General features: G+C 37.4%; 1 protein-coding gene across 12 annotated transcripts in view; it reads left to right on the top strand.

Annotated features, from left to right (window-relative positions):
* Positions 1-20311, top strand: part of CEP63 (centrosomal protein 63) — an 81830-nt gene that overhangs the window by 12053 nt on the left and 49466 nt on the right. For all 12 annotated transcript variants that reach the window (XM_082460827.1, XM_082460829.1, XM_082460825.1 and 9 more), the window contains one exon: positions 20110-20205. In XM_082460827.1, the coding sequence (XP_082316953.1) occupies positions 20110-20205 (96 nt within the window). The remainder of the gene's footprint in view (positions 1-20109; positions 20206-20311) is intronic.

Raw genomic sequence — 20311 nt, forward strand, 5'->3', positions numbered from 1 at the left:
TGTTCAGATTTTCTATTTCGTCATGATTCAGTCTTAGTAGCTTATATGTTTGTCAGAGTTTATCCACTTCTTCTAGTTTATCCAATTTGTTGGCATGTAATTTTTCATAGTAGTCTATATGATCCTTTGTATTTCTGTGGTGTCGCTTGTAATATTTCCTCTTTCATGTCTGACTTACTTGAGTCTTTTCTCTTTTTTTTCTTGGTGAGTCTAGCTAAGGTTTTGTCAATTTTATTTCTCTTTTCACAGAACTAACTCTTAGTTTCATTGATCTTTTCTGTTGTCTTTTTAGTTTCTATTTCATTTATTTCTGCTCTAATTTACTAACTTTGGGCTTTGTTTGTTCTTTTTCTAGTTCGTTAAGGTGTAGTTAGGTTGTTTGTGTGAGGCTTTTCTTGTTTCTTGAGGTAGGTGTTTATCACTATGAACTGCCCTCATAGAACTGTTTTTGCTGCATTCTGTAAATTTTGGCATGTTACATTTCCATTTTGTTTTTCTCAAGGTATTTTTTGATTTCTCTTGATTTCTTCTTTGCCCATTGGTTATTCAATAGCATGTTATTTAATCTCCACATATTTGTATATTTCCCATTTTTCTTTGTGTAGTTTCTCATTTCATGCCACTGTGGTTGGAAAAGATACTTGATATGATTGCAGTCTTCTTAAATTAATTAAGACTTGATCTGTGGCCTAACATATGATCTATCTTGGAAGATGTTCCATATACACTTGAGAAGAATGTATATTGTGTTGCTTTTGGATAGAATATTCTATAAATATGTGTTAAGTTCATCTGGTTTAACATGTTGTTTAAGGCTGATGTCTCCTTATTGATTTTCTGTCTGTATGATCTTTCCATTGATGTAAGTGGGATATTAAAGTTCCCTACCATTATTGTATTGCTGGCTATGTCTCCCTTTAGGTCTGTTAATAATTGTGCTACATGTTTAGGTGCTCCTATGTTGGCTGCATAAAGATTTACAAATGTTATATCCTCTCATTGGATTAACCCCTTTATCATTATGTAATGTCTTCTTTGTCTCTTATTAAAGCATTTGTATTAAAGTCTTTTTTTTGTGTGTGTGATATAAGTATAGCTACTCCATCTTTCATTTCTATTTCCATTTGCATGGAATCTTTTCCCATCCCTTCACTTTCAGTCTGTGTCCTTATATCTAAATTGTATCTCTTACAGGCAGCATATATAGGTGTGTCTTGCTTTTTATTCCTTCAGCCACTCTATGTCTTTTTGTTGGAGAATTTAGTCCATTTACATTTAAAGTTATTATTATGGGTATGTGCTTATTGCCATTTTGTTAATTGTTTTCTAGCAGTTTTTGTAGTTTTTCTCTGTTCCTTTTTTCTTCTCTTGCTCTCTTCCTTTGTGGTTTGATGACTTTCTTTAATGGTATGCTTATGTTCCTTTCTCTTTCTCTTTTGTGTATTTATTCTAGGTTTTTGCTTTGTGGTTGCCGTGAGTCTTACACTTAACGACATATCTATAACAGTCTATTTTAAGTTGATAACATCTTAAGTTTGATCCCATTCTAAAGCTCAACATTTACTCTCATGTTTTATGTTTTTGATGTCACATTTTATGTATTTTTACCTTGTGTATCCTTTAGCTAATTATTGTAATCATAGTTCTATCTTTTAACCTTTATACTAGCTTTATTAGTGATTAATCCACTACCTTCACTATATATTTACTTTTCCAGTGAGATTTATCCTTTCATATGTGTTCTTGTTACTAATTAGCATCCTTTCTTTCAGCTTAAAGAAGTTCCTTTAAAATTTCTTGTCAGGCCAGGTTAGTTTAGTGGTGGTGAACTCCTTTAACTTTTGCTTCTCTGGAAAACTCGTTATCTCTTCTTCAATTCTGAATGAAAACTTTGCTCAGTAGAGTATTCTTGGTTGGAAGTTTTCTTCTTTCAGCACTTTGAATGTATCATGCTTTCTGGCCTGCAAAGTTTGTGCTGAAAAATCTGCTGATAGTTTTATGAGGGTTCCCTTGTATAGAACTAGTTGTTTATCTTCTGCTTCTTTTAAGATTCTCTCCTTGTCTTTAACTTTTGACATTTTAATTGTAATGTGTCTTGGTGTGGGTCTCTTTGGTAGCATCTTTTTTGGGACTCTCAGGGCTTCCTGGATCTGGACGTCTGTTTCCTTCCCCAAGTTAGGGAAGTTTTCAGCCATTATATTTTCAAATAAGTTTTCTGCCTCTTTCTCTCTTCTCCTTCTGGGAGCCCTATAAAGTAAATGTTAGTCTGTTTGATGTTGTTCCATAAATTCCTTTTTTCATTCTTTTTTCTTTCTGCTGCTCTGATCGGGTGAGTTCCACTGCTTTGTCCCTGAGTTGACTGATATTTTCTTCTGCTTCATCTAGTCTGCTGTTGAACCCCTCTAGTGTATTTTTTTCAGTTCAGTTATTACATTCTTTGGCTCTGTGACTTCTATTTGGTACTTTCTTATATTTTTTCATCTCTTTGTTGAAGTTCTCACTGTGTTCATGTGACTTCTATTTGGTACTTTCTTATATTTTTTCATCTCTTTGTTGAAGTTCTCACTGTGTTCATCCATTCTTCTCCCCATCTTTATGACCATTACTTTGAACTCTTTATCAGGTAAATTACAGATCTCCATTTCATTAAGATTTTTTCTGAGGTTTATCTTATTCTTTCATTTGGAACATATTCCTCTGTTTCTTCATTTTGCTTGACTCTCTGTTGGTTTCTGTACGGTAGATGAAACAACCACTTCTTGCAGTCTTGATCGAGTGGCCTTGTGTAGGAGATGAACCTTGTTATTCAACCCTGCGTCAGCTCCTGGTTGTCTCTCAAACCTCTGTGCTTGTCCAGGCAGCCTATTATATTTTTAGTAGCTCCCAGTAGTTGAGGATGTACCAAAACCTGTCAGTGTCCCAGAGTGGAGGATCTCAGCACCTAGATTCAGGTTGACTGGAAGCTGGACCCTCAGGCAGCAGCTTTTAAAGTATGCAAATATATACAGTTCTGAGGGGTGCTGAGGGTAGACCCCATTGGTCCTCAGAACCAGGTGATCTGGAGGTGTCCACTATGTGGGCTCCAGATGAACTATTTTCTGGGTGATACTGATGGGTTGGAGCAAGGCAGAGGGAGAGTGCCTAGATGGCGTCCACAGCCTATGTTCCTTGATAGCAACTCCGTAGGCCACTAAATGTGAGCCAAACCTGAAGCCTGCTCCTCAGGCTGAAGGTCCAAGACAAGTAAAGAGGACTCTTTCACAGAAACCCTAGGGAGTGTGCCTCATTCTGCTTTCTGTGCAGTGCCTTGGGGGTGGTAGCCTGCCAAGAACTATCCCTCTGATTGCCATAGTCCTGTGGGATCCAGGAATGCAAATCCCTCCAGTCACCTAGAGCTAGGTAATCCGAGGGGAGTCCCCTGGGCACCAGCCACGTGTATAGCTACCTCCAGGAGACACTGGTGCGCTAGAGGCAGCAGAGTGTGAGAGCAAAGGTAGCGCCTGCCCTCCAAGGTCTCTGGAAAGGGTTAAAGTCAACTCCAAGGTGCATGCCTAATCAGAGGCTTGCCCCTTAGTTAGCAGTCAGGATGATCAGTTCATAGTCTCCCTTCGCAGAAAGATTGAGCTCCTGGGTCTCTTGCCTTTGCTGTGCCCTCAGGGTTGTAGCTGTTTAAGAACTCTTTCTCCTTGGGCTACAGTCCTGTAGGACCCATGAGTATAAGCCCCACTGACCACCAGAGCCAGTTGATGTAGAGGTGTTCCCTAGCATCAGTCACAGAAATCCAGGCACCAGACAGGGGAATGAGCTCCTTTCTGGGTGACACCAATTATTACAGTTCCTTGGGAACCAGAACACAAGCTCCCCTGGCCTCCAGAGCCAGGTAACCAAGATCATATCCTGGGTAGCAGCTGTAAAAGTCAGGACACCTGATGTGTGTAAAAGCTCCCTTCTGAGAGATACTGGTGCTCTGGAGCACAGCAAAGGTAGTGCCTGCCAGTCTTTGTTCCCAGAGTGTTCCAGCAGGCTCCTAGATGTGTGTGTTGAACTAGAAGCGTGCCCCTCTGATGGAGGTTTTAATATAAGCAGGTGAGCCTTATTCACTTTAAGTCTAAGCATGATTGGCTACCTCTGAGCTGGACTCTGGGATGGGTGAGTCTAAGCACATGAGCCCTCTAAGAGGTGTTTCTCATCACTATCATTTTGTGGGTCTTGGGACACAAGACCCATTGGTTTTCAAAAATTAGATGTTTTGGGGGCTTATCTCTCAAATTCATGTCTTAAAAGCTGGGGTGCCCAATGTGGGGTTTGAACCCTTTGCTCCTCAGGAAGTTTTGAGTTCCCTTCTGGTTGTTGGTTGCTATACCAGGGGTGAGGTTTATGGTGAGATTGTGTCCCCATCTCCCCTACAGGCTTTTGTATGGTTTTCCTCTCTTTTACCCAATGTGTGGTTGTCACTCAGCTAGGCTTTAGGTTCTTTTTTCAAGAAGAAATTGTTCCATATTTAGCTGTAGATCCAGTGAGTCTGTCGGAGGAGGTGAGTTCAGGATCTTCCTACATTGCCATCTTGAACTGGTGATACTGTCTTTTTCATAATGCAAAGAAAGCATTTGTGTGTCAAATTCTGATGGTTTCTTTCAGAAGAATTCATTGGTGAAAATGCATAAGAATAGTAATATTTATTTCAAGGATCATGTTACCTTGGTCACATGGAATACATACAATAACTTCTTTAAGAAAATGTAAAGGGTGTCACATGATTTTTGTAAAAACCTTCATTCTATTACATGCCTATGTTAATAATCACCGAGTTTAGCGAATGTTGTTTTTGGCCTCATTGTATGACTAGTGTAAAAAGTTAAGCCCCAAATTCAATAATTGGCTTCTTTTGGTTAGGTTTAAAATAAAATTAAGAAAACTCTTCTTACAAAATTTATATTTGCACTTGTTGACAATTAGGGAAAAAGAAAGAAAAGGAAATAAATATTATTTGCGATCTCATCACCCAATGTTGTTGGTGACTTGGGGGAAAAGTTTAATAACATTTGCTAATTGATTTCTCTTAATTTAGCTGGTACAGTGAAAAGAACATTGAATATTGGAAGGGAAGCAGAAAGCATATATAAGTGCAAGAATTGCCCCTACATTTCTGGCATCAATGTTGATCTCAGAAGGATTGGAAGAGTTGTAGGGAAACACTGGTCCCAAGCCCCACTTAGATGGGCTTTCCTACCAGTAGGATCACCACTCATTAGTGCTGTCATTCAGCTTCTTCAGGGGTGTTTCTGTGAGTGGTAGATTCTGTTGATGATACTCACTTATCAAGAATATTTTAGAAATGTTTCATGTCACAAGGAAAGAGTTAGGCTTCATAAAGTGTTTCTTTCCTTGTCAAGAGAATCTCTCAGTTGGCCATGTGCACTTTGGGTCAAAGCAGTACAGTTGACCCTTGAACAATGTGGGGGTTGGGGGCATCGACCCCAATGCACTTGGAAATCTACATATAACTTTACAGTCAATCCTCCTTATCTGAGATTCCACGTTCATGAATTCATGTAGTACTGTAGTATTTATTGAAAAAAAAATCCGTATATAAGTGGACTCATGTAGTTCAACCATGTTGTTCAGGGGTCCACCGTACATAGTAACATTGGCCGTGTTAGATTCAGTGTTCTGAGAATGCCACTTGCTAAACTGGAATTTATTTTAAAATTTGGGTAGACTTTTGAGAATGTATTTTAAAATTACACCTCATGGGACTTCCCTGGTGGCGCAGTGGTTAAGAATATGCCTGCCAATGCAGGGGACGTGGGTTTGAGCCCTGGGCCGGGAAGATCCCACATGCCATAGAACAACTAAACCTGCGAGCCACAACTGCTGAGCCCGAATGCCACAACTACTGAAGCCTGTGCGCCTAGAGCCCATGCTCCGCAGCAAGAGAAGCCACCATAATGAGAAGCCCGTGCACCACACGAAGATTAGCCCCTGCTTGCCGCAACTAGCGAAAGCCGGTGCGCAGCAGTGAAGACCCAATGCAGCCAAAAATAAATAAATAAATTTTAAAAAATTAAAAAAAGTAAAATTAGACCTCATGAAAAGATATAGAAGGTGGGTAAAAAAGTGCATGGAATGATAATCATATTTGATTTTTTAAAAATTGTAATTTAGGTAAGGTCAGTGCTCCTTGGTAAGTTACTTTAGTTACTACTTCTTTATTGCTCCTGGGGCCAAACAAAAGTAGTTCTGTTTAGAAAGTTAAGGTGATAGTGCTTTCCTAGTTAAAAAACACTGTACAGTTGACGCTTGAACAACCTGTGGGTTGGGGCACTGATCCCCGATGCAGTTGAAAATCTACATATAACTTTACAGTTGGCCCTTGTGTCTGCAGTTCTGAATCCGCAGATTCAACCAACTTTGGGTGGTGTAGTACAGTAGTACATATTTATCGAAAAAAATCCATGTATAAGTGGACCTGCACAGTTCAAACCCATGCTGTTCAACCGTCGACTATATATGTGGATATCTAAGTTGTTTAACTTTGTTAGAAACCCATTAAGGAAATTCCTGTGTGTGTGATCATGAGAATATTCATGCCCAGGCTGTTGAAACTTATTCCTGCAGCTTAGTTTTGATGTCAAGGGCATTACTGCACTACAGGCAGTAATAAAACTACTCGTTTTGTTGCGCTTCACTCTATAATGCTTTGCCGATATTGTATTTTTTTACAAATTGAAGGTTTGTGGCAACCTTGTGTTGAACAAGTCTGCTGGCACCTTTTTTCTAACAGCATTTGCTCACTTCATGTCTCTGTGTCACATTTTGGTGATCCTTGCAATATTTCAAATCCTCTACCAACATAAAGATTATGACTCACTGAAGGCTCTGATGATGGTTAGCATTTTTTTCCAGCAATAAAGTGTTTTTAAATTAAGATATATACATTGTTTTTTAGACATAATACTCTTGCACACTTAGTTGACTACAGTACAGTGTAAACATAACATTTATATGCACTGCAAAACCGAAAAAATTCATGTGACTCATTTTATCACAGTATTTGCTTTATTGTGATCTGGAAGGAGCCTGCAGTATCTCTGAAGTATGCCTGTACTTAATACCTTAAAGAGGAGTTAAAGAGATTGAGTAGATAGGTTCCTTGGTAAAGATTTGAAGATTACAGGTTTGGCCTGGGGACATAAAAGATGTTTAGAAATGTAGCTGTCAGTGATTTGCGGCTTCATTTATTGGGTTGCTGGAAGTTGATTAAGTTTCTAGAGGTAAAGTGTTTTTACCAAATACTAATTATAGGAATCTGTTCCATAGAGTTTGTCTGTGAAATTGTAATTTCACTGTGTTATTGGTAATAACATGTTTATAATCTACTTTGAATAGCACATGATAGAAGAACTAGAATATAGAGCTTTAAGTTTTTGTCAGTTTTATTTGTTTGAAAGTTTCAGGCCTAGAAGCAGTCAGTCCTATTGTATAAACCAGTGCTACTGAAATGACAGGTCCATGGTGAGATAAAAGGCTTGCACCAGAATGTAAAGTAGTACATTGCATCCTTCACTTCACAGAAAGTTTTGCTGTATAAAACTGTCAGTTGCACTACACAGTGTGTTTTGTAACATAGTTGATTTACATTCTGCTTCAAGGTTCTTATCTCACACTGGATTGCTGTTGTGACCAGCTCCAGCCCATCTGCAGATCATACTTGGAGTACTAGTATAAACAACTCATTTCATAAGTGAATGGTCTGTTTTCTGATTACATTGTTGGGATTCGATCGGTTTTAATGGACATTTCTGCTGCTGTTACCTTCTAATGCCCTACAGAGCAGGTAGAGCTAATGAAACAAGTAAGGAATTTGGAGTCCTGGCTGTGCCTTTTCTCAGCTGAATGGCCTTGGCCAAATAATTTAATCTCTCTGAGCCCATTTCATCATGTGTAAAATTAGGATATAATTCCTATGTTCCCGTGTTGTTGTGAAGATTGAGTTACTGTTTAAGAAACCACTTTGAAAACTCTAAATTGTAGTTAAAACGATATCATCCATACTGACAGTTTTCAAACCTTCGCTTCCATTTCTCTAATGCTATCTCTTGCTTTCAGCAATTAACCTCTTTTTTCCTCCTCTTTTTCTTTAAGAAATTTAGATATTGTTGTGTGCCCATTATGAACCAGACTCTGGTAAATAAATGAAATTAAACAATCTTTTCTTCACATGTTATATTTATGCTTGCCTCACGTAGTAAATGAAAAGAAAAATGGTTCTACAAAGCTCGTAAGAAAAAACAGTGATCATCTGCCCTATTCCTCTGAACCTAGGATTCTTGCTTCTCTGAGGCAGTCATTTCAGTGTCTTTAACTCTTTTTTTTGTTGTTGTTATTCTCTTCGTATTTCTATATAACATTTTATGGCAATATTCTTAATTTTCAGTTTTAACTATTTATCTATTAACTTGCTGCTATAAAAAATAAGGGCTTTGCTCTCATATACAATTTCCATCCCCTTACCCTGCCAGAATTGTATATCTTAATTTTTGGTTAGGTCAGTGTTTAGTGTTTATATCATTAAGATGGTAATTATTATTTACAACTGAGTCAGATAGCATAATAATAATCAAACTTATTTCTTGTACAATGTTTTTGTTTTCTGGGGAATTAGTAACTGTCTCATTTTTATTTGCTTTTTTAAAAAGTACCTTCTCAAGGATAGGAAGAATTGATAATGCCAATATCTAGATTTGCCATGGATCTCTTTCTATCTTTTATTGCTTCTGCTTTTTTTCACTTTTGTTGTCTTATCTCCTTGTGTGTGTGGGGTTACTTTCTGAGTGGGTTATCAAGCACTGTATTTGTAAAATTATTTGAAGAAATAGTTTAAGACACAGAATAGTGTTTTTTTTTTCCTTTGGAGAAAGTTTAGGTTGCTTTTTCCAAGTTTCTGGAGTCCCTAGCACTTTGGAGATGCCTGGGGACAAACATTAGCACTCTCTTAAGATCATCTTAAACTGATTTTAGAGATTCAGATGTCTGCAGTTGATTGGCAATTTCAAGAAGGCCTTTTCTACATCTGGCCCATTCTTACTCCTAGGGTACAGCCTTTCAGGGTCCCAACTCAAAGCAAGGAGGGGTTCAGAGCTGTCTTGGGCACCAAATCTTTTATTCTCATAGCCCCTCGAAGTTATCAAAACCCCCATTCGGCCTCTTACCCTTTCAGCTGCCTTCTCTAGTTTCAATTAATACTGGCCCCAAACTCTGGGCTCACCTCCCTCCACCTCTAGCCTAGCCCAGATGCTGACCTGGTAATTCTTCCCTATCATGTTAGCACTTGACTTCAGGCACATTTTTTAAGAAATCTTACTTATATAGTTGTCCTCAGTGTATGGACTGGCCCAGAATACCTAGTCTGCCATTACCAAATGTTAAAGTCTGAAAGATTCACAATTAACTAAAAACATCCTGAGTGAAATTTACTACTAAATTCTACAGCCAATCAGACTTTCAACCAGATGTGAAAAGAGAATAAAGGTATTTTCAGACATATAAAATCTCAAAAGAATGTTCTACCAAAATGAGAAGTAAACTTTTGGAGAAGATGACAGAGAATTTTTTTAAAAAGCAAAAAGCAGAAAAGCACAGAAAGCCTCCAGAATAATGGTGAAGGGAGTTCCCAAGATGACAGCTATACAGGTAGCCTAGAGTAACTTACCAATATTTGAGAATGGCAAGCTCCAGGAAGGATGTTTTCACAGGAAGAAAGAAAGTAAAAGAAAGAAAAGGAAAGGAAATTACAATAGCTATGTTTACTGTGTTCAAGGAGATAAAAGATAAGATTGAGCATTTCAGGAAAGAATTGGAAACTATTAAAAGATGAGTGGAAATCATAATGTTGAAAAATAGAATAAACGAAATTAAGGCCTTAAAGATTGAGATAATTGGTGAACTGGAAGATATGACAGAAGAAAATGTTTGGAATAAAGCACAGACAGAATGATAGAAAATATAGAAGAGAGGATAAGAGAAAGGAGGATACAGTGGGAAGGTCAAATATGAGTGTTTTGGGAATCCCTGAAGGAGAAAACAAAGTGAGAATGGGCTAAAGCAATATTTGAAGATAAATTGACTGAGATTTTGCCAAAAGTGAGGAAGGCCATGTACTTAAGAAATCCAAAAACCTCAAGCAAGATAAACAAAAAGAAATATTTACCTAGGTTGACAACTAAAGACAAAGAGGACATCTGAAAAGTTATCAAAGAAAACAAAATAAAACAAAACCAGATATTTACCAAGAAGAAAAGGTGATCTACGAACAGCTTCTAACAGCTGACTTGTCAGCTAAAACAGTGAAAGCCAGAAAACAATAGAATGATGTTCACAAAGAAATGACTTTTTTTCCCTGCCAAACCAGAAATAAATTCTATACCCAGAGTAAAGGTGAAATCAAGACATTTTCAGATCAACAAAGATTGAGAGAATTTGTCACTAGGAGACCTGTACCAAGGAAATACTAAAAGAATGTCCTTCAGGCAGAAGGAAAGTGACCCCAGATGGAAGCTCAAGGGATAAAGGAAGAAACGAAAGACGACAGTAAATATGTGGGTAAATCTAAACGAATATTTACTGTATATAGCAACAAGAGCCTTCAGTTGAACATATATGTGGAATTATGATGGCATTTCAGTCAAGTTGGTGGGGGGTAAATGGAATTAAAGTATTTCTATAGTCCTTGGGTTGCCTGGGAATTGGTAAAACTAATGTTAATGTTAGCTAATGTTAATCTAATTAACATTAGTTAAGTCTAATATTAATTAGTTAAGTTTTAATCTTGAGAGAACCATTAAAAGTATATAGTAATATGTTAATAGAGTATATGTCTTCTAAGCTAACAGAAGGAGAAAAATGAAGTAAGAAGTTATCAGCCCCAAAGAAGGCAAGAAAGGAGAGAAAAAGAAACATAGGAACGTAGAGCTTATTAAGTACAAATAGCACTCAGTAAGACAATAGATATAAATCCCAAGAGGTCCGGTAAATGTAAATGTACTAAATGGCTTAATTAAAAGATAAAAATTGTCCAACTGGGTAAAGATAATTGAACTCAATTATTTGATGTTTATAAAGATACAGCAAAGTTGAAAGTAAAATGTAAAATTAAAATATATACCATACAAACACTTTGAATAGAGGGATGGTGTAGCTAAACTGTACTTGAAGCAGAAGCAGTGAACATTACCAAAGGTGAAGAGAAACACTTCATAATGATAAAATATGAAATCTCAGGATATGTAACTGTAGCAGATATTCTTATTGGCTTGTATCACATCCTCCTTGCCCCCGCATTTCACCTGGATATTACATACAGCTCACTGTGTACTGCCAGCATCTCACTACATTGTGCTTCTCTTACTGGAAACTTAAAAGCTGCTCAGGTGAAACCTGGGATTGTGGGGGCAGTTAACCCTCCTGGGGCAAGCCTCAAGCAGTGGAGGGACTGGAATCAGTGGATGAACTCTCCAACTTCCCATTCCTTAGAGGGACAATTCTGAAACACATTCTGTTTGGTTCCTTGGTGAGTTCCCTGTGGGAGTGGCTCCAGCGCTTACTGCAGAAATCAGCTCAGTAACACACTTTATTGGCTTTCTTTCCTTCTCTGGATCTCTCTCTTCATTTCCTTACTGTGTTTCCTGGGATCACGTCCAATTACCTACCTGCCCTAAAATCTACACTTTTGGGAGAACTCAAACTAAGACAAAAAAAAAATCTGAATTTGTAAGTATCTAATTAATTTTAAATTTCTCTCTCTCTCTCTCTTATCTGTATGCAAAGAGTGGCAGAACTACAGGGAGGAATAGATGAAGCCACAATTGTAGTTGGGGATTTTAACCCAATTTTCTTAGTAACTGATGGAACAAGAGACAGATATCAGTAAGGATGTAGATTTGAGCACCATGATCAACAAACTTGACCTAATTTATATATACAGAACATTGCACAAGAGAACTGTGGTGTACGTTTTTTTCTAGCACAAGCAACTCTTTCCAAAACTGACCATATGATAAATCTTGACACAATTCAGAGTCTTGAAATAATGGAGTATGTTCTTTGAACATAGTGGAAACAAGTTACAAAAAGATACCTAAATACTAAAAACCCTTTGACGTACTTTTGTAAAAGGTTTTCTCAGTTTATTTGTTTTTAATTTTAATGGGATTTTTTCAAATAAAGAAATTTCACATTTTGCAGAGTCAAATCTGTCATTCTCAAATGACTCTTTCATTAGTTTTAAGCTCAGTTTCTCCCTGTCCAGGAATTCAGTAAATACTCATTTAAATCAAAAAAGAATTTTTAAGTAGTTTTTTCTATTTTAATGGCTATATTAAATCATTCCTCTGGTTTGAACTTCAGAATCACTTTTTCGTTTCAAAAAAGAATTCTACTAGAATTTTTAATTGGAATTGCATTAACTCCTTGTTCTTTTTTTTTTTTTCCATTGGTTTAATTTTATAACTAAAATAATTCATATAGAATCTAGTTTAATACATTTAATGCTGATTTTTATTTGTTAACTGATAATATGCTATATTTTCAACTTCTTTTTATTTACTTTTTTATTTTTTTTATTTTTGCAAGAGATAAATAGACTGACACCAAGCATTGTACATGGATGACCACAACAAAAGCAACAATGATTGCCATTACCAAACATGAAACACACTCATACTGTGTCATAATATTGACATTCAGTCCAGTAATCCTCCACTGTAACAGCTCCTTTACTTTGCAGTGAAAATTGATTTGTATATTCTTTGCCTCTGAGTCCTTGTGGGATTTTTTCTTTTTTTAAATTCAAACAGAAAGTCACAAAAATTATACTCATCCTCATCAGTTCACTCAGTCCCATGTAATTAATTTTTTTTTTCACCTTGATCTTTTGTTAGCACTTTTATGAGCTCATCAGTTTTTCATTAGAGTTCTGAAAATGCTTATTCATTCAGTTCAGCAGTACAGTCAGTTACCAGAAACCTGTACATGTCAGAGTCTTTTCTGTGAATTTCCTGAAGATGAAACCCTTTTATAGGAACATATTTACAAAAGCATCAGAGTACACCCAGAACTGTCTGTAAATGACAAAAGACTTAAAAATGACCACGGTTAAAGATTTGATGAAAGTTGATAATAATGCAGTTGACAAGAAAATTAGTTATTTCTGAGATATACATTTTAAAGTAATAACTATGATTATGACTTATAACATTATACCAGAACATATAAGATTTTTAGAAATTTCATGTAATGTCTGAAACATTTATATTAACATATTTCCATACAAATAACCCAATGAAAGTTTAGTATTAGTTGTTTTGTTTGTTTGTTTATACTGCAGGTTCTTATTAGGCATCAATTTTATGCACATCAGTGTATACATGTCAATCCCAATCATCCAATTCAGTACACCACCATCCCCACCCCACCGCAGTTTTCCCCCCTTGGTGTCCATATGTCTGTTCTCTACATCTGTGTCTCAACTTCTGCCCTGCAAACCGGCTCATCTGTGCCATTTTTCTAGGTTCCACATACATGCGTTAATATACGATATTTGTTTTTCTCTTTCTGACTTACTTCACTCTGTATGACAGTCTCTAGATCCATCCACGTCTCAACAAATGACTCAATTTCGTTCCTTTTTATGGCTGAGTAATATTCCATTGTATATATGTACCACAACTTCTTTATCCATTCGTCTGTTGATGGGCATTGAGGTTGCTTCCATGACCTGGCTATAGTAAATAGTGCTGCAATGAACATTCGGGTGCCTGTGTCTTTTTGAATTACAGTTTTCTCTGGGTATATGCCCAGTAGTGGGATTGCTGGGTCATATGGTAATTCTATTTTTAGTTTTTTAAGGAACCTCCATATTGCTCTCCATAGTGGCTGTATCAATTTACATTCCCACCAACAGTGCAGGAGGGTTCCCTTTTCTCCACACCCTCTCCAGCATTTGTTGTTTGTAGATTTTCTGATGATGCCCATTCTAACTGGTGTGAGGTGATACCTCATTGTAGTTTTGATTTGCATTTCTATAACGATTAGTGATGTTGAGCAGCTTTTCATGTGCTTCGTGGCCGTCTGTATGTCTTCTTTGGAGAAATGTCTATTTAGGTCTTCTGCCCATTTTTGGATTGGGGTGTTTGTTTCTTTAATATTGAGCTGAATGAGCTGTTTATACATTTTGGAGATTAATCCTTTGTCCGTTGATTCGTTTGCAAATATTTTCTCCCATTCTGAGGGTTGTCTTTTCGTCTTGTTTATGGTTTCCTTTGCTGTGCAAAAGCTGTGAAGTTTCATTAGGTCCCATTTGTTTATTTTTGTTTTTATTTCCATTACTGTAGAATGTGGATCAAAAAAGATCTTGCTGTGATTTATGTCAGAGAGTGTTCTTCCTATGTTTTACTCTCAGAGTTTTATAGTGTCCAGTCTTACATTTAGGTCTCGAATCCATTTTGGGTTTATTTTTGTGTATGGTGTTAGGGAGTGTTCTAATTTCATTCTTTTACATGTAGCTGTCCAGTTTTCCCAGCACCACTTATTGAAGAGACTGTCTTTTCTCCATTGTATATCTTTGCCTCCTTTGTCATAGATTAGTTGACCATAGGTGCGTGGGTTTATCTCTGGGCTTTCTATCTTGTTCCATTGATCTATGTTTCTGTTTTTGTGCCAGTACCATATTGTCTTGATTACTGTAGCTTTGTAGTATAGTCTGAAGTCAGTGAGTCTGATTCCTCCAGCTCCGTTTTTTTCCCTCAAGACTGCTTTGGTTATTTGGGGTCTTTTGTGTCTCCATACAAATTTTAAGATGATTTGTTCTAGCTCCGTAAAAAATGCCATTGGTAATTTGATAGGGATTGCATTGAATCTGTAGATTGCTTTTGGTAGTATAGTCATTTTCACAATGTTGATTCTTCCAGTCCAAGAACATGGTATATCTCTCCATCTGTTGGTATCATCTTTAATTTCTTTCATCAGTGTCTTATAGTTTTCTGCATACAGGTCCTTTGGTTCCCTAGGTAGGTTTATTCCTAGGTATTTTATTCTTTTTGTTGCAATGGTAAATGGGAGTGTTTCCATAATTTCTCTTTCAGATTTTTCATCATTAGTGTATAGGAATGCAAGAGATTTCTGTGCATTAATTTTGTATCCTGCAACTTTACCATATTCATTAATTAGCTCTAGCAGTTTTCTGGTGGCAGTTTTAGGATTCTCTATGTATAGTATCATGTCATCTGCAAACAGTGACAGTTTTACTTCTTCTTTTTCAATTTGTATTCCTTTTATTTCTTTTTCTTCTCTGATTGCCGTGGCTAGGACTTCCAGAACTATGTTGAATAATAGCGGTGAGAGTGGACATCCTTGTCTTGTTCCTGATCTTAGAGGAAATGCTTTCAGTTTTTCACCGTTGAGAATGATGTTTCCTGTGGGTTTGTCATATATGGCCTTTATTATGTTGAGGTAGGTTCCCTCTATGCCCACTTTCTGGAGAGATTTTATCATAAATGGGTGTTGAATTTTGTCAAAAGCTTTTTCTGCATCTATTGAGATGATCATATGGTTTTTATTCTTCGATTTGTTAATATGGTGTATCACATTGATTGATTTGCGTATATTGAAGAATCCTTGCATCCCTGGGATAAATCCCACTTGATCGTGGTGTGTGATCCTTTTAATGTGTTGTTGGATTCTGTTTGCTAGTATTTTGTTGAGGATTTTTGCATCTATATTCATCAGTGATGTTGGTCTGTAATTTTCTTTTTTTGTAGTGTCTTTGTCTGGTTTTGGTATCAGGGTGATGGTGGCCTCATAGAATGAGTTTGGGAGTGTTCCTTTCTCTGCAATTTTTTGGAAGAGTTTGAGAAGGATAGGTGTTAGCTCTTCTCTAAATGTTTGATAGAATTCACCTGTGAAGCCATCTGGTCCTGGACTTTTGTTTGTTGGAAGATTTTTAATCACAGTTTCAATTTCATTACTTGTGATTGGTCTGTTCATATTTTCTGCTTCTTCCTGGTTCAGTCTTGGAAGGTTATAGCTTTCTAAGAATTTGTCCATTTCTTCCAGGTTGTCCATTTTATTGGCATAAAGTTGCTGGTAGTAGTCTCTTAGGATGCTTTGTATTTCTGTGGTGTCTGTTGTAACTTCTCCTTTTTCATTTCTAATTTTATTGATTTGAGTCCTCTCCCTCTTTTTCTTGATGAGTCTGGCTAATGGTTTATCAATTTTGTTTATCTTCTCAAAGAACCAGCTTTTAGTTTTATTGATCTTTGCTATTGTTTTCTTTGTTTCTATTTCATTTATTTCCACTCTGATCTTTATGATTTCTTTCCTTCTGCTAACTTTGGGTTTTGTTTGTTCTTCTTTCTCTAGTGTCTTTAGGTGTAAGGTTAGATTGTTTACTTGAGATTTTTCTTGTTTCTTGAGGTAGGCTTGTATAGCTATAAACTTCGCTTTTAGAACTGCTTTTGCTGCATCCCATAGGTTTTGGGTCGTCGTGTTTTCATTGTCATTTGTCTCTAGGTATTTTTTGATTTCCTCTTTGATTTCTTCAGTGATATCTTGGTTATTTAGTAACGTATTGTTTAGCCTCCATGTGTTTGTGTTTTTTACGTTTTTTTCCCTGTAATTCATTTCTAATCTCATAGCGTTGTGGTCAGAAAAGATGCTTGATACAATTTCAATTTTCTTAAATTTACTGAGGCTTGATTTGTGACCCAAGATGCGATCTATCCTGGAGAATGTTCCGTGCGCACTTGAGAAGAAAGTGTAATCTGCTGTTTTTGGGTGGAATGTCCTATAAATATCAATTAAATCTATCTGGTCTATTGTGTCATTTAAAGCTTCTGTTTCCTTATTTATTTTCATTTTGGATGATCTGTCCATTGGTGTAAGTGAGGTGTTAAAGTCCCCCACTATTATTGTGTTACTGTCAATTTCCTCTTTTATAGCTGTTAGCAGTTGCCTTATGTTTTGAGGTGCTCCTATGTTGGGTGCATATATATTTATAATTGTTATATCTTTTTCTTGGATTGATCCCTTGATCATTATGTAGTGTCCTTCCTTGTCTCTTGTAACATTCTTTATTTTAAAGTCCATTTTATCTGATATGAGTATAGCTACTCCAGCTTTCTTTTGATTTCCATTTGCATGGAATATCTTTTTCCATCCCCTCACTTTCAGTCTGTATGTGTCCCTAGGTCTAAAGTGGGTCTCTTGTAGACAGCATATATATGGGTCTTGTTTTTGTATCCATTCAGCAAGCCTGTGTCTTTTGGCTGGAGCATTTAATCCATTCACGTTTAAGGTAATTATCGATATGTATGTTCCTATGACCATTTTCTTAATTGTTTTGGGTTTCTTTTTGTAGGTCCTTTTCTTCTCTTGTGTTTCCCACTTAGAGAAGTTCCTTTAACATTTGTTGTAGAGCTGGTTTGGTGGTGCTGAATTCTCTTAGCTTTTGCTTGTCTGTAAAGCTTTTGATTTCTCCATCAAATCTAAATGAGATCCTTGCCGGGTAGAGTAATCTTGGTTGTAGGTTCTTCCCTTTCATCACTTTAAGTATATCATGCCACTCCCTTCTGGCTTGCAGAGTTTCTGCTGAGAAATCAGCTGTTAACCTTATGGGAGTTCCCTTGTATGTTATTTGTCGTTTTTCCCTTGCTGCTTTCAATAATTTTTCTTTGTCTTTAATTTTTGCCAATTTGATTACTATGTGTCTCGGCGTGTTTCTCCTTGGGTTTATCCTGTATGGGACTCTCTGCGCTTCCTGGACTTGGGTGGCTATTTCCTTTCCCATGTTAGGGAAGTTTTTGACTATAATCTCTTCAAATATTTTCTCGGGTCCTTTCTCTCTCTCTTCTCCTTCTGGGACCCCTATAATGTGAATGTTGTTGCGTTTAATGTTGTCCCAGAGGTCTCTTAGGCTGTCTTCATTTCTTTTCATTCTTTTTTCTTTATTCTGTTCCGCAGCAGTGAATGCCACCATTCTGTCTTCCAGGTCACTTATCTGTTCTTCTGCCTCAGTTATTCTGCTATTGATTCCTTCTAGTGTAGTTTTCATTTCAGTTATTGTATTGGTCATCTCTGTTTGTTTGTTCTTTCATTCTTCTAGGTCTTTGTTAAACATTTCTTACATCTTCTCAATCTTTGCCTCCATTCTTATTCCGAGGTCCTGGATCATCTTCACCATCATTATTCTGAATTCTTTTTCTGGAAGGTTGCCTATCTCCACTTCATTTAGTTGTTTTTCTGGGGTTTTTTCTTGTTCCTTCATCTGGTATATAGCCCTCTGCCTTTTCATCTTGTCTGTCTTTCTGTAAATGTGGTTTCTGTTCCACAGGCTGCAGGACTGTAGTTTTTCTTGCTTCTGCTCTCTGCCCTCTGGTGGTTGAGAATATCTAAGAGGCTTGATGGGAGGTTCTGGAGGTGAGTAGAGCTGACTGTTGCTGTGGCGCTCAGAGCTCCGTAAAACTTTAATCCACTTGACTGTTGATGGGTGGGGCTGGGTTCCCTCCCTTTTGGTTGTTTTGCCTGAGGCAACCCAACGCTGGAGCCTACCCGAGCTCTTTGGTGGGGCTAATGGCAGACTCTGGGAGGGCTTACGCCAAGGAGTACTTCCCAGAACCTCCACTGCCAGTGTCCTTGTCCCCACAGTGAAACAGAGCCAGCCCCCGCCTCTGCAGGAGACCCCCCCAACACCGTCAGGTATGTCTGGTTCAGTCTCCCCCAGGGTCACTGCTCCTTCCCCTGGGTCCCGATGCACACACTATTTTGTGTGCGCCCTCCAAGAGTGGGGTCTCTGTTTCCCCCAGTCCTGTCGAAGTCCTGCAATCAATTCCCACTAGGCTTCAGAGTCTGATTCTCTATGAATTCCTCCTCCCGTTGCCGGACCCCCAGGTTGGGAAGCCTGACGTGGGGCTCAGAACGTTCACTCCAGTGGGTGGACTTCTGTGGTATTAGTGCTCACCAGTCTTTGAGTCACCCACCCAGCAGTTATGGGATTTGATTTTACTCTGATTGCGCCCCTCCTACCGTCTCACTGTGGCTTCTCCTCTGTCCTTGGACGTGGGGTATCCTTCTTGGTGAAGTCCAGTGTCTTCCTGTCGATGATTGTCCAGCAGCCAGTTGTGATTCTGGTGCTCTCGCAAGAGGGAGTGAGAGCACGTCTAACTCCTTGTTCTTACAAGAATTTTATTTCTGTATTTTTTTTATTCAGGTATAATTGAGATATAACATTATATTAGTTTAGTTATACAATGTAATGATTTGATATTTGTATATATTGTGAAATGATCACACAGTAAGTCTAGTAACATCTGTCACCATACATAGTCACAAATTTTTTTTTTCTTGTGATTTGAACTTTCAAGATCTACAGTTTTTTTATTTTTAAATCACCATTCTGTATTGTGATTGAGATTACTACTTACTATTCCAAGTTCTTCCTTTCCCTTCTAGCTATTAGTAGATGAAATGCTAACTGGTTATTGAAAGATGTAGAGAAATGCTGATGGATATTGATGGAAGTGAGGGCTGGGCATGAGCTAGGCTGTGGCTGGCATCAAACCACTGAAAAATGGGTTAGGATAACATGCTCACTCTGGCTGGTGAAACTGGTTTTCTTTGAAGTGGGGTAAATGGTAAAGCAGGTACAAGTCTCCTGCTGTCTTTCTGTCTGATGTTACTATTCTGTACTTTGATTTATAGAATTTATTCTTGAAGTCTTACAGATTTTTGTTCCATATTTGTAGATTCCAAGGTTCTTGTAACTTTATCTCTCTTAATTTTATGTGAGGTTTTTTTTTTTGATAAAAAGCGTTGGGGAGAATAAATGAGACAGAGGAAGTTTCCCTCTAAACTTAGAAATTCTAGAACAGTTGCTTGTTTTCCATTTTCTGGCATTGTTATGGATTGTTAAATAATTAGATATTTGACTTCCTGAGAAATTGTACAGTTGAGAACGTGTATTCACAGATAAGTACAAAGGTTATTTTCTATTTTTGTGTTTCAGGGTTATTGTTTCAATGCTAATAGTGAAAAATGCTACCACCTCTCTGCTTTTAGGTTGGAATGTTGCGTCAGCAGGTTGAAGAACATGAAAAAGTCAAGCAAGAGATGGCCATGGAGTATAAGCTGGAGTTAAAGAAACTACATGAAGAAGTAAGATTTTAATTCTGTTATGTGTTGTATAATTCTGTCTCTTCAACCCATGAGAATTTTGTTAATGAGCCAGTTTCTACTTCATAGAGTGGATGTATATATACCA

This window comes from Balaenoptera physalus, assembly GCF_965194825.1.
Source record: "Balaenoptera physalus genome assembly, chromosome: 4".
In the NCBI taxonomy this organism is placed as follows: domain Eukaryota; kingdom Metazoa; phylum Chordata; class Mammalia; order Artiodactyla; family Balaenopteridae; genus Balaenoptera; species Balaenoptera physalus.